This window comes from Mobula birostris, chromosome 18 (assembly GCF_030028105.1).
Source record: "Mobula birostris isolate sMobBir1 chromosome 18, sMobBir1.hap1, whole genome shotgun sequence".
Taxonomy (NCBI): domain Eukaryota; kingdom Metazoa; phylum Chordata; class Chondrichthyes; order Myliobatiformes; family Myliobatidae; genus Mobula; species Mobula birostris.
The window spans coordinates 57240665-57261317 of record NC_092387.1 but is presented as its reverse complement, the minus strand read 5'-3'; the positions used below and the strand labels follow the sequence as shown (position 1 = coordinate 57261317).

The 20653-nt window shown below is 43.6% G+C and overlaps 1 protein-coding gene across 5 annotated transcripts in view; it reads left to right on the top strand.

Annotated features, from left to right (window-relative positions):
• Positions 1 to 276: 276 nt before the first annotated feature.
• The window catches only part of LOC140212137 (collagen and calcium-binding EGF domain-containing protein 1-like), a 210105-nt gene continuing 189728 nt past the window's right edge, over positions 277 to 20653 (top strand). For 3 of the 5 annotated variants that reach the window (XM_072282743.1, XM_072282742.1, XM_072282738.1), the window contains exons 1-2: positions 988 to 1441; positions 2079 to 2159. In XM_072282743.1, the coding sequence (XP_072138844.1) occupies positions 1374 to 1441; positions 2079 to 2159 (149 nt within the window). In that variant the 5' untranslated portion in view covers positions 988 to 1373. Of the gene's footprint in view, positions 297 to 668; positions 735 to 987; positions 1442 to 2078; positions 2160 to 20653 lie in introns of those variants that run through there. The other 2 variants (XM_072282739.1, XM_072282741.1) reach the window with 2 other exon arrangements.

The window sequence follows — 20653 nt, the reverse complement described above, 5'->3', positions numbered from 1 at the left end:
CACAGCTGATGACCATGCAGCCCCCCCCACCCCTCTCCACACAGCTGATGACCATACAGCCCCCCCACCCCTCTCCACACAGCTGATGACCATACAGCCCCCCCACCCCTCTCCACACAGCTGACGACCATGCAGCCCCCCCCCACCCCTCTCCACACAGCTGATGAATCGAAAGGAACGGCAGAGACCGAAACAGTTTGACACCAGAGTTGCCAGTCATCTCAAATTAAGACTGCCTGAGGGACCCTAGCTCTGGATTTTTCCTCAGGGTTTAACTCCCGAAGCCTTCGCCACGTGTGAGTATAGCCGCAAGGCAGCGGAGGTTTGAGATCAGAGTTTTCCTTCTCCACGGCTGACTAGCCCCGACTGCCCGAAGCGACAGGATTTAAGGCGCCAGTAACCCGCCTTTGCTGTCAGTAGAAACGGTTCCGCCGGGTTTAGCAATTAAGGTCAGGATCTGGACTTGTTTGTCAGAGGCCATTTGAGAGGCACGACATTGAGAGTGTTTAATAGGTAACGGGAATTTATCCCCACTACCACCCCCCCTGCCGGCTATGGTAATCTTAAGGAGGCAAATCATAAACACGAGAAATTCTGTAGATGCTGGAAATCTTGAGCAAAGCACGGAAAATGTAGAAGCTCAACGAGTCAGGCAGCATCTATGGAGAGGAATAAACAGTCGACGTTTCAGGCTGAGACATTTCATCAAGTCTCTGACGATCCGGAGCTGCTAGGTTAGAGTGAAGTAGTGGGAGGGATGTGCGCGGTGGGTATACGGGGTGGAGGGAGCGTCAATTTCACCTTGTCAGTTACAGGACACGGTAACACCAGGTGGGGGGAGCGTCAATTTCACTTTGTCAGTTACAGGACACGGTAACACCAGGTGGGGGGAGCGTCAATTTCACCTTGTCAGTTACAGGACACGGTAACACCAGGTGGGGGGAGCGTCAATTTCACTTTGTCAGTTACAGGACACGGTAACACCAGGTGGAGGGAGCGTCAATTTCACCTTGTCGGTTACAGGACATGGTAACACCAGGTCAAACTGCTTCCCAAAAGCAGTGCAGAGAGTTCCCGTTTTTATTCCTGGAGGGAAAAGATTGGGGAGACCCGTCGGCTGGGACAGAGCCAAATTCTCCACCCTCCTCTTGCCTGTCCCACATTGCCCCGCTCTCCGCTCTGGGACAGGGGATTTGCGCATCGTGTGCTTAACAGAACAACTCTTCCACACCTCCAGGTCTGCCCCCTCCCCCCACTGAACCAAACCCACGAGGAAATCAGAAATTACGGCCAACCAGCGCTGTGTCATCTCCGGCATGGGAGGGGAATCTTCATAGGTCGCCAAGGACGTGAACTGCGGAGATAAAGTGGCGATGATTTTCGCCTTCGTCCTGGTGTCATCCGTTCGCCTCTATTCTATCGTGCGAGCCCAGCTGGAGAGGTAAGAGTTAATTAATCTCCCCCAGTGTTAACGCGTTAATACAACAGGAGACGGGGGCTAAACGGAGCACTATGTGGATGTCCGCGCTTTATAACCCGAGGCGTCCCTTACAGCGCGTTAGCGTCTGTTACAGAAATCCGCACTCGCACCCCAGAAGTTAAGAACTCCGCTGGGAAGCAGTTTCATTAAAAGAACGGGCATCCAATTTGTCCCACAAATTCGGGAGTTAACTGTGAATCGCGATTCTTCTCCAAATTACTTCACAGGGATCCGAGTGAACTCTAGAAACCCCCAAAACAACCAGCAAAGATGCGGGAAATTCTGCACCAGGTTGCCAATTACTTCTCCACGCTCTGTTAATTCTCTGTGCTGGGGCAGCGGAACTTTGAACGTTTCTAAAATATTCTTCAGGGCGAAACAAAAAAAATAGTTGCCATGCACTCGGGGAGTTAGTGAAAGTGAGTTGGTTTAGATTCGATTGCTAAAAAGGATCTTAAAATAAAATTGCTGACATCCTCGCCTTTAACTCAGAGGGTTTCGTCCGAACCACTCAATACACAACAGTGTGAGAGCACTCTGTAATTCCTTCGTGACAACCAACGCATAATGGCTAAAGGTTTCATATTGTTTTAATCAGCGAAGCTTGCTCTGCGAATCATGTGGCCACGTTGGAATATCGCTGCACCAAGGCGTCTGGGGAGGTATCCACGTGTTTAAGGTAAGGTTTTGGGGTTAACAAGGATTCTCCCAGCGGGGTTAATATGGTGACAAGAGGGTCAAGTTCCTGTACCCTTTGAACTACAGCTGCAAGGAACTGAGGTTGGGAGTGGATTTGAGGCATGATAAGACTGGACACCTGTGTTTTGTTATGCTCAGTGTATAGTTAGGGTTAGAGAGGCCAAGGGACAGAGAGAGAACGGACAGCTGGACCTATAGAATTATACAGCATGGAAACAAATCTTCAGCCTATCTTGTTGATGCTGATCAATTTACCCTCATCAGCTGGTCTCAGTTAAAGATACAGATTAGCTTTATTTGTCACATGTACATGAAAACATTGAAACACACAGTGAAATGTCTCAACGACCAACACAATCCTTGGCATTGGGGTCAGCCCACAGGTGTCGTCAGGCTTCTGGCACCAACATAGCATGCCCGCATCTTACTAACCTTGACCTAATATGTATTTGGAATGTGGGAGGACACCTTCTGTCCCATCGGTTGTGGAGAGCATACAAACTCCTTTAAGACTGCATCGGGAATCGAACCCTGACTGATGACTGGTGGCACTATAATGCGATTGTGCCAGCTATGCCACCCACTAGCTATCATATCCCTCCAAAGCTTTTCCATACATGTACCCGTTCAAATATATTTGCAATTGTATCCACCTCTAGAGCTTCCTCCACCATCCTCTGTAAGAAAAAAGTTGCCCTCGGGACCTTCTTAAATCTTTCCCCTCTCTCCCTAAACCTATGCCCTCTAGCTAAGACTCCCCAGCCTTGGGGAAAAGACTGTGACCATTAATCTTGTAATCCTCCCATGACTTTACAAGGCCAAACCTCAGCCTCCAATATTCTGGAAGAATGCAAACAGTCAAGCAGTGTCCTTGGAGAGAGAAACCAGTAAGCATTTCATGTCAGGATAAAAAAAAAGCAGAAACTGCAGGAATCACTCAGTGGGTCAGGCAGCATCTGTAAGGTGAGAAACAGAGTTAATGCCTCAGATTGAAGACGATTTTTCTAAACTTAAAACACACTTGGAGCATTGTGTTCAGTTCTGGTCACCTCATCATGGAAAGGATGTGGAAAGTTTAGAGAGGGTGCAGAGGAGATTTACCAGGATGCTGCCTAGATTAGAGAGCGTGCCTTATGAGGAAAGGTTGAGCAAGCCTGGGCTTTTCTCTATTGAGCAAAGGAATATGAACGGTGACTTGATAGTGATGTACAATAAGTGGCATGGATTGAGTGGGCAGCCAGAGACTTTTTCCCAGGGCAGAAATGGCTAATATAAGGCGGCATAATGAGAGAGAGGGGGATGTCACAGGTAAGGTCATTTTTTGAAACAGTGAGTGTTGGGAGCAGGGAATGTCTTGCCAGGGATGGTGTTAGAGACAGATACAGTAGAGACATTTAAGGAACTCTTAGAAAGGCACATGGAAGATTGAAAATAGAAGGCTATGCATGAGGGAAGGATTAGATTGATATCAGAGTAGGCTAAAATGTTGGCTGAACATTGTGGACTGAAGGGTCTGTAATGACTGTGATGTTGTATGTTGTATGTTCTATGAGGTATCAGCTCCTGCAAGTATTCTCATGGTGGAAATTTTCTACTGTAGGATCCAACGGCACAGTCTCAGAATAAAGGAATGTGTCTTTAGAACTGAGTCAAGGAGGGATTTCTTCAGAGTGTGGTGAATCTGTGGAACTTATTGCACAGAGGGCTGTGAAGGCCAAGTCATTGGCTGCATTTAAGGCAGAGATTGATGAATTCTTGATGGGTAAGGGAGTTAAAGGTTGTGGTTGAAATAAAAAAAACTTGTTAGCAATGATAGAATGGTGGAGAAGACTTGATGGGCCGAATGACCTAATTCTACTCCTATATCTTGTATCTTATGGAGCTCATTAAAACTGTTAAGATTATGACTGGAAGGGATATAGGTCATTCATTCTGACAATGGAGTCTGGAAGTAGGGATCATTGTGTTTTGATAAGGGTCAACTATTTAGGATAGAGGTGTGGAGAAAAGTCTTTATGCAGTGGAATGTTAATCTTTGCAATCCTCTACCTCACAAGTTTGTACGCTCAGCATGAAGCACATTCACTGGGATTGACAAATTATTAAGTAGCTGCAAAGTAGAAGATATGGAGATTGAGTGGTAAAATATGTGAGACATATTTTGAGAATGAACAAAGGGCTAAAATTGAGGGGCCAAATGGCTGAAGTTGTATTAGACATTGGTGAGTCCCAATGTGTGCTGTTTTGGTTACCCACCTACAGGAAAGATATCAAAAAGTTTGAAAGATTGTTGAGAAAATTTACAAGGATTTGAGGACCTGAGTTGTGGGAAAGGTTGAGTAGGTTAGGACTTTATTCATAGGAGAATGAAGGGAGATTTGACAGTGGTATACACATTATAAGCAGAGTAAACAGGATAAATGGAAGGAGGATTTTCCATTGAGGTTGAGAGAGACTAGGATTAGAGGTCATGGGTTAAGGGTGAAATAGTTAAAGGGGAACCTGAGGGGAAACATCTTGTTGCTGTATCAGAGGGACATCAGGGACTGCTGTGTGCTTTGCTTCCCAGAAACTTGGATGCCCCTGCTATTTCAGATACAGCACAGCAGCTCGATGACTTCATCATTCTCTGCAAAGACAGAATAGCTCAATCTTTTAAAGGCAAGGAGATGGGGTATGCTTTATGACTAACTCATTGTGGTGCACGGACATGGTGGTTCTGTCTCAGTTCTACTCACCTGACCTGATGTTAAATGTTGTCCTTTTTATCTGCCAAGGGAGTTTTCTGCCATCATCCTGGTAGTGGTGTGCATTCCACCTCAGGCAGGCAGCGGAGGAGCTAAGTTCTGTAAGCAACAGGCACGAAACAGTGCATCCTGATGCCTTCCCTATCATTGCGGGGGATTACGGGCCAGGACAGCTTGAAGAAGTGTCTGAACAACTACCACCAAGTTATCACCTATGGAACCGGGGAGCCAACACGCTTGACCACGGTTATACCACCATCAAGCTCACTTACTGTGCCATCCCACACCCACACTTTGGAAAGTCCAATCACATGGCTGTACTTTTACTCCTAGCGTATAGGCAGAGACTAAATAGCAGCACTAGTGGTCAGGATCAAGAAGGTGGAGGAGTGCTTCCAGGACTGCATTGAGTCAGTGGACTGGACAATATTCAGGGATCCGTTTTCAAATCTGAATGAATTCACCACATTTGTCACCGACTTCATCAAGAGTGCATGACTTTGAGAACGTACCGGACATACCCAAACTAAAAGCTATGGATGAACCAGGAGATTCATAGTCTGCTGAGATCTGCGGCATTCAAGGCCAGTGATCTAGAGCTATGCAAGAAGTCCAGGCATGACTTATGAAAGGCTATTTAAAGAGAGAAAAAAAACTTACCTCCAACTGAGGTTAGAAACAGAATCGAATGCACGTCAGCTCTGACTAAGTTTGCAAGCCATTTCTTCCTACAAGTGGAAACCTAACATCATGAGTGGCTGTGGTGCTCCACTCCCAGACGAGCTCAATTATGCACCCTTTGTAAGGGAGAGTAAAACTACACCTGTGCAAATACCTGATGTATTTGGTGACCCTGTGATCTCTGTCTCAGAAGCTGACATCAGAACATCTTCCAAGAGAGTGAACTCCTGCAAGGCATCGGGCCCTGATTGTCTACCTGGTAGGACTCTGAAAACCATCTGAGGAGGCTGTGTTCAAGGACATCCTCAATGGCTCACTGCTGCTGTCGATGGCTCCCACCTGCTTCAAAAGGGCAACAATCATACCAACGGCCAAGAGGAGCAGTGTGAGCTGCCTCAATGACTATCTCTCAGTGGCACTCACACCTACTGTGATGAAGTGCTTTGAGAAGTTGGTCAAGGCTAGAATCAACTCCTGCCAAACAGGGACCTGGACCTGCTGTAATTTGCCAGTTGCCACAATAGGTCTACAGTGGAAGTAATCTCACTGGCTTTCCACTCAGCCTTGGATATCCTGGATAATAGTAATACCTTTGTCAGGCCGCTGTTTGTTGATTATAGCTCAGTGCTCAACAAAATCATACCTTCAGTTCTTGTCAACTAGCTCCAAAACCTGGTCCTCTGTACCCCCCTCTGCAACTGGATCCTTGACTTCCTCACTAGGAGACCATAGTCTGTGTGGATTGGAAATAACATCTCCTCCTTGCTGATAGTCAACACTGGTGCACCTCAAGGATGTACGCTTCGCCCACTGTTCTACTCTCTTTCCTTGACTGAGTGGCTAGGCACAGCTCAAGCTCCACCTACAAAATTGCCAATGACACAATTATTGTTGGCAGAATTTCAGATGGTGATGGGAGGCACACAGGAGTAAAATAGACCAGCTGGATAAGTGGTGTCACAACAATAACTGTGCACTCAATGTCAGTAAGACCAAAGAATTGATTGTGGATTGTGGACGCACACCAGATCAGAGGTGGAATGGATGAGCAGTTTCAAGTTCTTGGGTGTCAACATCTCTGAAGATCAATCCTGGGCCCAACATATTGATGCAATTACAAAGAATTACAACTCCAAGATGGCGCTAGTGAACCACGGCAATGTGTTGTGAGCTGCTTACAAAACTTCTAAATATGCTTCTTCTGAATTACTTTCACTGCAATCTGCAGCCTGTAATTAGCTATAAGCCACGTACATTGACAGTCTTAATGAGCAAGCGATTTCATGATCTTCTTACAGACTCAGCAGATTTAATTCTCAAGCGTGCGTGTATGGCACCTTTAAGCGGGCAAAGGTACATCACCAAGGCCAAAAGAGAGGGAGGAGGGGAGGACTCCAAGCCAAACCGAAATGCTGAGGAATGGAAGTTCCTCTATCCAGCATCTTATTAGCAAATGTAGATGCTGGAGAACAAGTTTGAGAACATAAGGGCAAGATTGCTGTATTGGTGGGAAATGAAGAACTGTTGTCTTCTGTGTTTCACAGAGATATGGCTCACTTGCAATACAGTGGATATGTTGGTAAGAACTGAGGGCTTCTCGATACATGGGATGGACTGGACTGAGGGCTTCTCGATACATGGGATGGACTGGACTGAGGGCTTCTCGATACATGGGATGGACTGGACTGAGGGCTTCTCGAACCATGGGATGGACTGGACTGAGGGCTTCTCGATACATGGGATGGACTGGACTGAGGGCTTCTCGAACCATGGGATGGACTGGACTGAGGGCTTCTCGATACATGGGATGGACTGGACTGAGGGCTTCTCGAACCATGGGATGGACCGGACTGAGGGCTTCCCAATACATGGGATGGACCAAACTGCTGATTCAGAGGAAGCAAAAGGCGGGGATCTGCGAACGAATACATCATGGTTGTCATGGACTTTGTAAAAACAGCCATAGGCGCTGTGCCCCTCACAAAATTATTCAGAAGTCTTGGGTGAACCATGAGATTCACAAGCTGCTGAAGGTCAGATCAGTGGCATTCAAGGCTGGCAGTCAAGCAAGGTACAAAAAGTCTAGGTACGATCTCCAGAAAGCCACTTCATGTATGACATGGCAATTCTGGACTAAACGTGAATCACTGAAGGATGCTGGACAGGTGTGGCAGGGCTTGATTGCTATTACTTCCTACAAAATGAAACCAAGCAACATAAATGACAACAGGGCTTTGCTCGTAAATGTGTTTAATGCCTTTTATGGTCACTTTGACTGTCAAAACATTCATGAACCTTCACGGACTCCCACAACGCCCAGTGACACTGTGATTTCAGTCTCTGAGGTCAATGTGAGACCATCCTTCAGGAGAGTGAACCCAAGGAAAGCATTCGGCCCAGACAAGGTACCTGGCTGAGTATTAAAGACCTGTTCTGGTCAACTGGTTGGAGTGTTCACTGAGATCATTAACCTCTTGCTTCGACAGTCTGAGGTACCCCACCTGTTTCAAGTTGGCTTCAATTGTACCAATGCTTAAGAAGAATGTAATAACTTGCCTCAACGACTATCATCCAGTAGCACTCACATCTGCTGCGGTGAAGTGCTTTGGGAGGTTGGTGATGAAACATCAACTCCTGCCAGCAAAGCGACTTGGATCCACTCCAATTTGACTATCGTCTCAACAGGTGAACAGCAGATACCATCTCACTGGGTCTTCACTCAATTCTGGAACATCTGGACAGCAAATATGCATGCATCAGGATGCTCTTCATTGACTACAGCTTGGAATTCAGTACTATCACCCCATCAAAACTCATCGAGAATCTTCCAGTCCTAGGCCTCAACAGCTCCTTGTGCAACTGGATTCTTGATTTGCTCACGTGTACACCTCAGTCAGTTTTGACTGGCAACAACAACTTCACCATAATCTCCATCACCACAAGGTTGTGAGCTTAACCACCTACCCTACTTGCTTTATACTTACAGCAGTGAAGCTAAGCACAGCTCCAATGCCCTGGACCGAATAACAGTTCGGCATGGACTAGATGGGCTGTTTTGGTCCTCTGTGACTCTGTAATTCTATCAAGAGATGTGAGGTTAATGCAGAAAAGTGTTGCTGAGGTATGAGATTAACCTGGTCTTGCTGAACAATGGAATAGTTCTGATGATCCACTCTTGCTTCTCTCTCTTATGGAGACTTGAAACTTCAGATTGTGGAATCTGGAGCAGCACACAATCTGCCGGAGGAACTCAGCGGGCTGAGCAGCATCAATGGGAAGAAAGAAAAAGTCGACATTTCGGGATGAAACCCTGCATCAGGCAGTCCTACATCAAGAAGTTTTGATGAAGTTTTTCAACCCGAGACATCAACAATTTCTTTCCTCTCGCTGATGATGCTTGATCCGCTGAGTTCCTCCAGCAGGCTGTGTTTTCTTTCCGTTTTTTATATTCTTCTTCTTATAACTTCAGCCAGTCATTTACCCAGTCTCAGTGCCAATAATCTACCTGAACTCTGAATTTCTTGATTAGACTGATTTGTATTGTAATTTGCCGACTACCAATGCGAGGGATTATTATAGGGTTTTTCTACAAGTGAGTGGTTTAACCAATGTGGGATAAATTTACTCACCTCAACATTGAACTGGTTGCACAATCTATGGACTCACAGTCAAAGATTCTACAGCTCAATTTCTCATTTAATTATCTAGCTATTTATTTATTATTTGCTCATTTTTTGTATTTGCACAGATTGTCTTCATCTGCCCATTGATTGGTTATTAGCTTTGTGTGGTTCTGTTGTATTTCTTTGTTCTGCTGTGAATGCCTGCAAGGAAATGAATCTCAGGGTAGTACATAGTCATAGTCATAATCATACTTTATTGATCCGGGGGAAATTGGTTTTCGTTACAGTTGCACCATAATAATTAGTAATAAAACCATAAATAGTTAAATAGTAATATGTAAATTATGCCAGGAAATAAGTCCAGGAGCAGCCTATTGGCTCAGGGTGTCTGACCCTCCAAGGGAGGAGTTGTAAAGTTTGATGGCCACAGGCAGGAATGACTTCCTATGACACTCTGTGTTGCATCTCGGTGGAATGAGTCTCTGGCTGAATGTACTCCTGTGCCCAATCAGTACATTACGTAGTGGATGAGAGACATTGTCCAAGATGGCATGCAACTTGGACAGCATCCTCTTTTCAGATACCACTGTCAGAGAGTCCAGTTCCATCCCCACAACATCACTGGCCTTATGAATGAGTTTGTTGATTCTGTTGTATGTCTGCTACCCTCAGCCTGCTGCCCCAGCACACAACAGCAAACATGATGGCACTGGCCACCACAGACTCGTAGAACATCCTCAGCATTGTCTGGCAGATGTTAAAGGACCTCAGTCTCCTCAGGAAATAGAGACAGCTCTGACCCTTCTTGTAGACAACCTCAGTGTTCTTTGACCAGTCCGGTTTATTGTCAGTTGTCATACTTACTTTGACAATAAATTTACTTCAAAGTTCAGTGAAGGTCAGTGTAGATTTGGTGAGTGAAAGGGCCTTCGTCTATGTTGTTTCTCTCTTTGGCCTTATCTAAGGCTGTATTAAATGTAATTTTCCTTGCCACGGTGAAGTTTGTGGATGTCGGGTAAGTTGAGATCAGAAGAAAGGAATCGAGGCAAATCTGTTAGACCTCTGACTCTATGACTATTTTTAGCAGTGGTCCCAATCTTGGCATTTAAAATTCATGCAACACACACAAAAGTTGCTGGTGAACGCAGCAGGTCAGGGCAGCATCTCTAGGAAGAGGTACAGTTGACGTTTCGGGCCGAGACCCTTCGTCAGGACTAACTGAAAGAAGAGCTAGTAAGAGATTTGAGAGGGGGAGGGGGAGATCCAAAATGATAGGAGAAGACAGGAGAGGGAGGGATGGAGCCAAGAGCGGGACAGTTGATTGGCAAAAGGGATATGAGAGGATCATGGGACAGGAGGCCTAGGGAGAAAGAAAAGGGGGAGGGGGGGAACCCAGAGGATGGGCAAGGGGTATAGTGAGAGGGACAGGGGGAGAAAAAGGAGAGAGAGAAAAAGAATGTGTGTAAATAAATAAATAACGGATGGGCTACGAGGGGGAGGTGGGGCATTAGCGGAAGTTTGAGAAGTCAGTGAAATCCATCATGTGTTAGAGGAGATGCTGAGACAGGATAGCAATGAGCTACTCACAACTTCAGGTGGGTAAAAGAAAGTGAGACCACGAGATGTTTTGAGTCTTGACAGCGGAATGGCAGTATGGTAGTACCTCTGGGATGGAGGTAGAATGGTGTACAAGTAGTTTCTTTTCCAGGATGGAGGACTTCAGTTATGAGCAGAGACTGGATAAGCTGTGGCTTTTACTTTACTTTGGAATGTAGGAGGTCAATGAAATATCTTACAAAACTTATATAAAATCATAATGGGCAGGATAGAGTGGATGGCCACAGTCGTTTTCCCAAAGTAGGGGGAGTTTAAAACTGGAGGGCAGAGGTTTACAGTAAAAGGGGAAAGTTTTAATGAGAACTTGAGGGGCAACTTTTCTACACAGATTGTGATGGGTGCATAGAACGAGCTGCAAGAAGTAGTAGTAGAGACAGGTGCAATTACAATGTTTGAAAAATATTTAGGCAAGTACATGGACAGGAAATATTTAGAGGGATACTGGATAAATGCAGGCAAATGGGACTAGCTGAGGTAGACAACTTGATCTACATGGAAGAGCCAAAGGTTCTTTTCTGTGGTTCCCAGCATATCAGTGTGGCAAGAGCAAGGTCAGAGAGTGAGGAACGACTCGAGGTTTGGATGATTTAAGCACTGGGCCAAATAGAAAAGGTAGTAGATGGAGGTGAGGGACTGGCTAATGCAGCTTTCTGCTCCGCGAAGTTTACTCATCTCTCTGCTGAAGTGAGGCTGTGGCCTGCACCTAATGGGCTCCTGAATCGGTCACAGTGACGACTGGTTTCGTGGCTGTGGACTCACTTTTGTGAATTTCAGTTCTGGGTGTTATTTATTTACTTTTATTGTTTCCAAGGTACGTTCTTTTTTTTCTGCACATTGAGTGTTTGACGGTCTCCTCTTTTAATGGGTTCCATTGGGTTTCTTTGTTTTGTGGCTGCCTATAAGGAGACAAATCTCAAGGTTGTATATAGTGTACATACTTTGATAATGAATGTACTTTGAACTTTGAAGTTAATTCTCCGACTCCGTGACCAACTAGAGGAGTAACAGTTGCCTTGTCCAGTACGATACATTTCTACCTTTATTTGCATATTCCAGAGAACAAAATCAAGTAGTTCAGTATTGTGCAGTCATGTGCCTGCTCCTTCGCAATTCACCATTTCATTTTTCTGATCACTACTTTATCTGGTTTTGTGCTTAGGAAGGATGTAGACTGTAATAACTTTGCAATGGAAGTCTTAACAACTCACCTCTCTGAAACGCTGATGAGAATCTCCTGCAGCGTCACGAGAATTTCAAAGGCATGTTTCTGGGCTTTGAGGAAATCCTAGTAACAATGCCGAGCAGTATCGGATAATCATCAGATCAAAGAACTGGATCCAACCGCACTGGACCATAAGGAAATTCCTTTGAAAGCAATTCACTCTTTTATATGTGGCTAAGTCCAAACAAATAAGTGATGGTGAATTTATGTAATTAACTGGTGCACTAAGGTTTGTAAACACTTTGCCACTTGTTTTTGTGACATATGATATCTTCTAATATTCTTTAATTGATTTACTGCCCTTTATCTGATTTGTACATATTCACTGTTCTCCACAGAATATAGTGTCTGTCAATTCTTCTTTTCAGTACACTGCAGTCCATTTATAATGGACCAGTTTGTGCATGTTCTAATATAGGTGCTAGCATGCTTCATTAGAAATGAGATTAGTCAGAGTGCATTGGAATAACTTAGAGTGAAAAATGCAGAACAACTTTACACCAAGTAAGTCAAAAGTTCAAAGTTCAAAATAAATTTATTATCAAAGTACATATATGTCACCATAAGCACCCTGAGATTCATTTTCCTGCAGTCCTACTCAGAAAATCTATGGAATAGCAACGATAATGGGATCAATTAAAGATCAACTAGAGTGCAGAATTCAACAAACTGTGCAAATGCAAATATAAATAAATAGCAATAAATAACGTGAACATCCGATAACAAGATAAAGAGTCCTTAAAGTGAGACCATTGGTGTGGGAACATCTCAATGGATGGACAAGTGAGTGTAGTTAATCCCCTTTATTCAAGAGCCTGATGATTGTGGGGTAGTAACTGTTCTTGAACCTGGTGCTGCTGAGCCTCTTGTACCTTCTACCTGATGGCAGCAGTGAGAGAAGAGCACGGTCTGGGTGGGGGGAATCTCTGATGATGGATGCTGCTTTCCTACAACGGTGTTTCATGTGCTCAATGGTTGGGAGGGCTTTATCCACGATGTACTGGTTTGGTAACTACACGTACCAACTAACTTGCTCAGCTAAACTCATCCTGAAAGAGATTTAATGCAGGTAATTTCACCTTTCAAGATTCAAGTTGTCATATTTCAGTGCACAAGGATAAAGGAGAGTAAAATGATTGCTACTCAGAATCCAATACACCATAAAAGGACACTCGAAGCATAATAAACATAATAAGTAAACTGTTGAGGCAGGTTCGATGTTGTCATTTAAAGTTAAGTTGGACAGTTATATGGACAGGAAAGGAATGGAGGGTTATGGCTGAGTGCAGCTCAGTGGGACTAGGTGAGAGTAAGAGTTCGGCATGGACTAGAAGGGCCGAGATGGCCTGTTTCCGTGCTGTAATTGTTATATGGTTATAAGAGCACTCTTATAAACAAAATGTACAAGAAAAGGTTGAGTTTGGTCATATGTACATAAGATTAGCTGACGTACATAGATTGATTGTATGTACATAAAGTAACACTAGGTGCAGCAGTATCTGACCATAAAGTGACTGACAGGAAATGATAAAATGATTCATGGTGAGAGGAACTCTTCTAGGTAGGATGAGAACATATGAAAGCACAGTAAAACAGGAACTGTGTAGGTGTAAGTATGTGGGCTTGAAGGGTAAATTGGTGAAGCTTATCTGATGAAATCTTAAACCTAAAACTAAACTGCCTATCTAAAGTTTTCCTCTCACACTGTGCTTGTATTGAGATTGTATTGTTGTAAATGGCTGGCAGTTACAAGTCCGGTTAGAGAGGTTGAATGGGTGACTCTCACCTCCACATCAGGAGGCTGTGTGTTCAAATTCTGAACTAGAGATGAACACACAAGCCAAGCCGGGCTCTGCCTGAGATCCTGCTGTAGAGTCATTATTAGCAACCTCTGAGTAAGATTTTGCTGAGGCTCTGTCTGTGTGGTTCAGGGGATCATCGAGTTATATAGTACAGAAACAGGCCACTTGGCCCATCATCTCCGTGCTCACCATCAGCCCACAGGGCATAGCGATTAGCAAAATGCCTTCCAGTGCCAACAACCACCGATTGGGTTTCAATTCCTGCTGCTCTCTGTAAGGACTTTGTACGTTCTCCCTGTGACTATGTGGGTTACCTCTGGGTGCTCTGGTTTCCTCCCATCTTCCAAAGGCATGCAGTTAGGGTAGGGGTGTGAGTAATTTTGCGGACATGCTATATTGACGTAGCAATGGTGACACTTGCAGACTGCCCCAGCACAATCCTCTGACTTTGCTAGTCGTTGACGCAATCAACACATTTCACTGTACGTTTTTATGTTTTGATGTACCTGTGACAAATAAAGTTAATCTTATGGCCATGTGGCAGCTGAACTCCCTGCCCTCACCGAGGTCTCATCACTTATGAGGTGCCAACAGTGTAATACTATTACGTTTCAACTTGCGTCGCGAGTCTGTTGATTTTTTAACTTGTGTTGTAAATGCACTTTATGCTAAATGTCAATTTTCTGGAATATATTTCATTTTTGCTGGTTTGTTTGTGGTAATATTACTTAATGTATTGTGTGTGAGTTATAGGTACTGTATTGTGCACCTTGGTTTGGAGGAAGCTTGTTTCATTTGGTGGCATACGTGTATTGTATATAGTTGAATGAGAATAAAATTGAAGTTGCATTTGAATTTACACTGATCCTGTATATCCTTCATACTGTTCTTGGCCACTACCTCAACAATGCATTACTCTGAGTAACATTAAACACTCCCTGAACGTTCTTAGAGTAGATGATCTGATCAGTCCTCACATTATGTTTTCATGGAACAAACTGTGTGCAGTTTGGCTGATCTCTGTCCTGCATTGTGGAAGTTCCTTCCAGGTAACACCTTGGGTTTGAGGACAAGCTTCTCCTGTGGGTTTGTGGGTTCCAAAGCAGCCAATGATGCCAGTGTGGGAAACACCCTTTCACAGGTGGGGCAGGCGTGATGTAAGAGGTGGGTAGGTGGGTAATTTATGAAGTGGTAGCCTCCCTCACTCACCTACACAGTGTGATCTTAAGGTTATCCACTACGAGTGCTAGTGGGGCAGTCAGTGGGGGTGTTTCACTTCTTGAAGGAAGCTTTGAGTGGATATTTTAATCTTTATTGCAGAAGGGATGACTTCTCAAAAATACTGATATTAATATTGGTTTATTTTTGCCCCATGTACTGAGATACAGAGAAAATCCTGTTGGTGTGCCATCGAATCAGATCATGCCTTACATAAGTGCACCGAGGTAGTAAAAAGAAAATCAGAATATTGAATATAATGATGTAGCTATAGAGATTGTGGAATGCAGATTCACATATAACGTGCAAGGCCCAAAGCGAGGAGGCTTCTGAACCAGTGTGGACCACTTCTCTCGTCACTACTCTGAACTTATTCTACAACCTGCCGATTCACTTTCATGGACTCTTTACAACTCGTGCTCAATATTTTTTATTTGCACAGTTGTCTTCTTTTGCACATTGTTTGCTCATCAGTCTTTGTTTTTTTTGGTAAATTCCGTTTTTTTTTACCCTGTAAATGTCTGCAAGAAAATGAATCTCAAGTTGATATATGATGAAGTATGGTATATGTAATTTGATAATGTATTTACTTTGAACTTTGAGATCAAGAGTTTATCTTTTGGAGAATGAGAGGTCTGCTCAACAGTTTGATAACAGTGGGATAGAAGCTGTCCTTGAGTCTGCTGGTATGTGCTTTCAAGCTACTGTGGCTTCTGCCTGTCAGGCGAGGGGAGCAGAGAGAATGACGGGAGTATGATGTGTCCTTAATTACGAGGGGTGATTGATAAGCTCGTGACCTAAGGTAGAAGGAGTCAATTTTAGAAAACCTAGCTCATTTATTTTTCAACATAGGCCCCTCCTACATTTACACACTTAGCCCAGTGGTCGTGGAGCATAGGTATCCCTTCTTTGTAGAAGTCGGCGTCTTGGACCTCCAGAAGGTGGTCCACAGCAGGGGTGATTGATAAGTTTGTGACCTAAGGTAGAAGAAGATGAGTTATACAGCTCTCGTTACATACACGTGCAATTTAACTCTTTGAGTGATAATGTAGAAAGTTTGAAGTTAATAACTCATCTTCTACCTTAGGCCACGAACTTATCAATCACCCCTGCTGTGGACCACTTTCTGGAGGTCCAAGACGCCAACTTCTATAAAGAAGGGATCCGTATGCTTCACGACCGCTGGACTAAGTGTGTAAATGTAGGAGGGGTCTATGTTGAAAAATAAATGTGCTAGGTTTTCTAAAATTGACTCTGTCTACCTTAGGCCATGAACTTATCAATCACCCCTCGTATGTTGGCTGCTTTACCAAGGCAAATGGAACTGTACATGAAGTCAGCGGTGGAGAGGTTGGTTTCCAGATGTGCTGAGCTGCATTCACAAATCTCCTGTGGTCTTGGGCAGAACAAAGCTGAAAGTTTATTTATTTTCGAAGTACATATATGCGTTGCCATATACTATCCCGAGATTCTTTTTCATATTTATTTTAGAGATACAGTGCAGAGTAGGCCCTTATTACCCTTCGAAGAAATTGGAGCACCTGGGAAAAGCCACACATTCCACAGGGAGGACATACAGACTTCTTACTGATAGCACCAGCACTGAACTCTGAACATGAGAATGCCCTGAGCTGTAATGGGGTCATGCTACAGTCACAGTAGGACAAAGAAATATAATAGAATTAATGAAAAACTATACACGAAAATGGCTGACAACCAACCAATGTGTAAGTACAAAGAACAAATAATAAATAAATAAATAATGCTGAGCATATAGGTTGTAGAGTCCTTGAAAGTGAGTCCATTGATAGGCTCTTGCCATACCAAGCTGTGGGGAACATGGATAGCATGATTTCTATATTGGATCTGTAAGAATTGGCAGGTTTCACTGAGACAGGCCAAATTCCCTTGGCCTTTGGAGGACCTAGATCATCATGGTGCTTTCTTGGCCATTTTGTTTACATGGCCGGATCAGGACGAATGGTTGGTGGTTTGGTTGTAACTTGTTCTGGAGCATTCTGAAGGGAAATGAAAGGCAATATAGAATGCTTTCCTGAATTTTCCAGTTTTTATTCCCCAGTTGCCCTTGAGATATTGTGATGAGCCATCTTATTGAACCACTGTTTCCCCAATAGTTGTTTAGGGAGGGAGCCCCAGGACCTGAACCCAATAACAATGAAGAAATGATACGTTCAAAGTTCAAATAAATTTATTATCAAAGTACATATATGTCACAATATACAATCCTGAGATTCATTTTCTTGCAGGCATTCAGAGTAGAACAAAGAAATACAATAGAATCAATGAAAAGCTTTGTCTCATCATTGATGGGCACCTGGTTGACATGGAAGAATTGGGCCATGGAAGAGTTGACTATAATAAAGATGGATATTTTAAAACTGTTACCTTGCAGAAGAGGGAGCAAAGTGGATCAGTGAGGACTTAGTATGAAAGGAGATGTATAAAGAGAAATTATTCTTCATTATAGCACTCTTGTGCCATGATGAGCCCATCCTCAGGGTGGAGAAGCAACACCTTATTTAGGTAGTCTTCAACCTGAGGGCATGAATATCGATTTCTCATTCTGATTTTAAAAAAAATTCCCTTCCCCACCCCTCTTCTTCTTTTCCCCACTCTGGCCTCTTACCTCTTCACACCTGCCTGTCGTCTCCCCCTGGGTTCCCTCATTCTCTTTCTCCTCTCCTATCAGATTTCTTCCTCTCTAGCCCTACCCCCTGGCTTCACCTATTACCTTCTAGCTATCTTCCTTCACCCAACCCCACCTTTTCATTCTGGCATCCTCCTCCTTCCTTTCCAGTCCTGAAGAAGGGTCTCGGCCCAAAATGTCAACTGCTTATTCATCTTCATGGATGCCTCCTGACCTGCTGAGTTCCTCCAGCATTTTGTGTGTGCTGGCTTGGAAGTATTTACCACAGAAACAATTACATCTCAGATATTACTAACACTACACTGAGAAATAATGAAAAGTCAATCCCCAGTATGCTTAGTTTGAGCAACACACACAAAATGCTGGTGGAACGCAGCAGGCCAGGTAGCATCTATAGGAAGAAGTACAGTCGACGTTTCGGGTCAGCTTTTTGTATGCGTTGCTTGAATTTCCAGCATCTGCAGATTTTCTCGTGTTTGCGTGCTTAATTTGAGAGCAGGTTTGAAAAATATAATCATCCAGGAATTGATTTAAATCGGTTAATGTGGGGAAATTATTTTAGCATCAGGATGTCAGGTTGGTAACAATCAGACCGATTAGTTAAACAAAATCAAGAGCTGGACTGAGTATTTTGGAGGAAGATTATGGTACTGGGGATGAAGTAGGCAGGGTTAAACTCTCTGCTCTGTCTTGCTTGTGTGTTCTCTATAGAACCCTTTGCTGAGGCCGTCAGGAAGGGTGAGAGCGTAAGGGGCGTGATGTTGCTGGGCAATGGAGGGACCAATTAGTTAAACAGAATCAAGAGCTCAACTGAGGATTAGGAAGGAGAATTATGAATCAGGTGATGAAGTCAGGCAGGGTTGCCCATTCTCCCCTGCCTTGTCTGTGTGCTGTATAGAACCCTTTGCCGAAGGCATTCAACAGTGAAATTGGTCTCCAATTCCTGATGTCTGGAAACATGTCCCCAAAGTCATGATGACCTAAAAATCTGGACATGCAGTGCTGTCTTTATCAGTACCCTGCATCAAAAAGTTATTTTTTTCTGGAACAGATGACCACTTTAAGTAGTTACAGTCTGAATTCAATGCCCAAGAATGTAAAAACCTGCAAAAAGTGATGGATCAACACTGAATGCAACCTATGGACTCACTTGCAGGGACTCTACAACTTATGTTTCCGGTATTAATTATTTACTTGTTGTTATTATTATTATCTAGTTTTTGTGTTTGCACAGTTAGTTTCCCTTGCACATTGGTTGCTTGTTAGTGTTTGTGTGCAGATTGTCATTGATTCTATTGTATTTCTTTTTTGTATTGTGCATGCCTGCAAGAAAGTGAATCTCAGGGTAGTATGTGGTGACGTATACATACCTACTTTACTTGCTTAAGCCCCTCACCCCCTCTGGGGCATAGGCTGCTGACAGCAGCTCACCAGAGTCCTCTGTCCTGGGCCAGTCTTTCAAATTATCCCCAGGTGGAGCCCATCTTCTCAGATCATGCCTCACCCAGGGCTGAGGCCTCTGGAGCTTCTGTTGGAGTCTCCATGGCACTGGAGTTTTACAAGATGGGTTGCTAGTCCCATGCCAACCCTCCTCCTTTCTCCCTGGGCTTGGGACCGTCCATGGCAGAGTTGACAGATATTTAATTTGGTTGAATTTGACTTTATTACTTACATCCTTCACATACAAGAGGAGTAAAGATCTTTACGTTACGTCTCCATCTAACTGTGCAATTTATAGTAATTTATAATAAATAGTATGTACAACAGAATAATCAATACAACATAGAAATACAGTTGTGTCAGCATGAATTAATCAGTCTACTTAATCAATGTTCTTTGAAACTTGAGTCACTGCACTCTAAATTTGACACGGTGTTTCTCGTACAGTTCACAATTTTAGGCCCTATGCAAAGTTTGTATTCTTAGTCAGAAAGTTGTAATTTAGAGATTGAGTGCAGAATCTGGGTTAGTAATCTAGGGCTAAAACGTTGCAAGTTAATCTGATCTGGTGGGACAGGCAAGGTGAACTAATGTGATACAAAGGTATTCCTCAATGAACTTCACATGAAATAACTCGGTAATGATTACATCTCCCACTGCTGTTGCAAACGCCATGGCATACAGAGAGTCACATTGTAAAATATTTATAAAATGCTTTGAGATGCTACTAAGAAAGATGAAATGTAAATACAGTACATCTTTAAAAATTTAAAAATTCTCCAAGCAATTTATAAGAGAGTGTTCAGGGTTGAACCAATATATTTTAGTCCCAGGACTGCCGGTCACTGGACGCTTTTTGTTTTTTGCACCATTCTCTGTAAACTCCAGAGACTGTTGTGCATGAAAATCCTAATAGATCAGCAGTCATTGAGATACTCGAACCATCCTGTCTGGCACCAACAATCATTCCATAGTCAAAGTCACTTCGATCACATTTCTTCCCCATTCTGATGTTTGGCCCGAACAACAACTGAACCTCTTGACCATGTCTGTATGATTTTATGCATTGAGTTGCTGCCCCATGATTGGCTGATTAGATATTTGCATTAACGAGGAGGTGTACAGGTGTGTCTGAATCCAAACATCTATGATCCTGCTGCAAAACAGGTTGTATCTCACTGTGCTTGTGCATGTGGCAATCAACTTCATTTGATGTTATTTGAGAGGCTGGGAGAGGACATGACAACAAGGACAGTGATTTTAAAACTGTGACCTTGCAGAGAAAGGATGTGAAAGAACATACCAAAATGCTGATTTTTTTCTTCATGACTTGAAAGTAGTTGTACAGGCAATGTTGACAGGTATAATTACATCTACGGTTTTGCAAACATCCTACTGAGAAACCACAATTTTCATATCCCCTCTCAACTGTAGGATTGTGTCATGGAGAGCATGG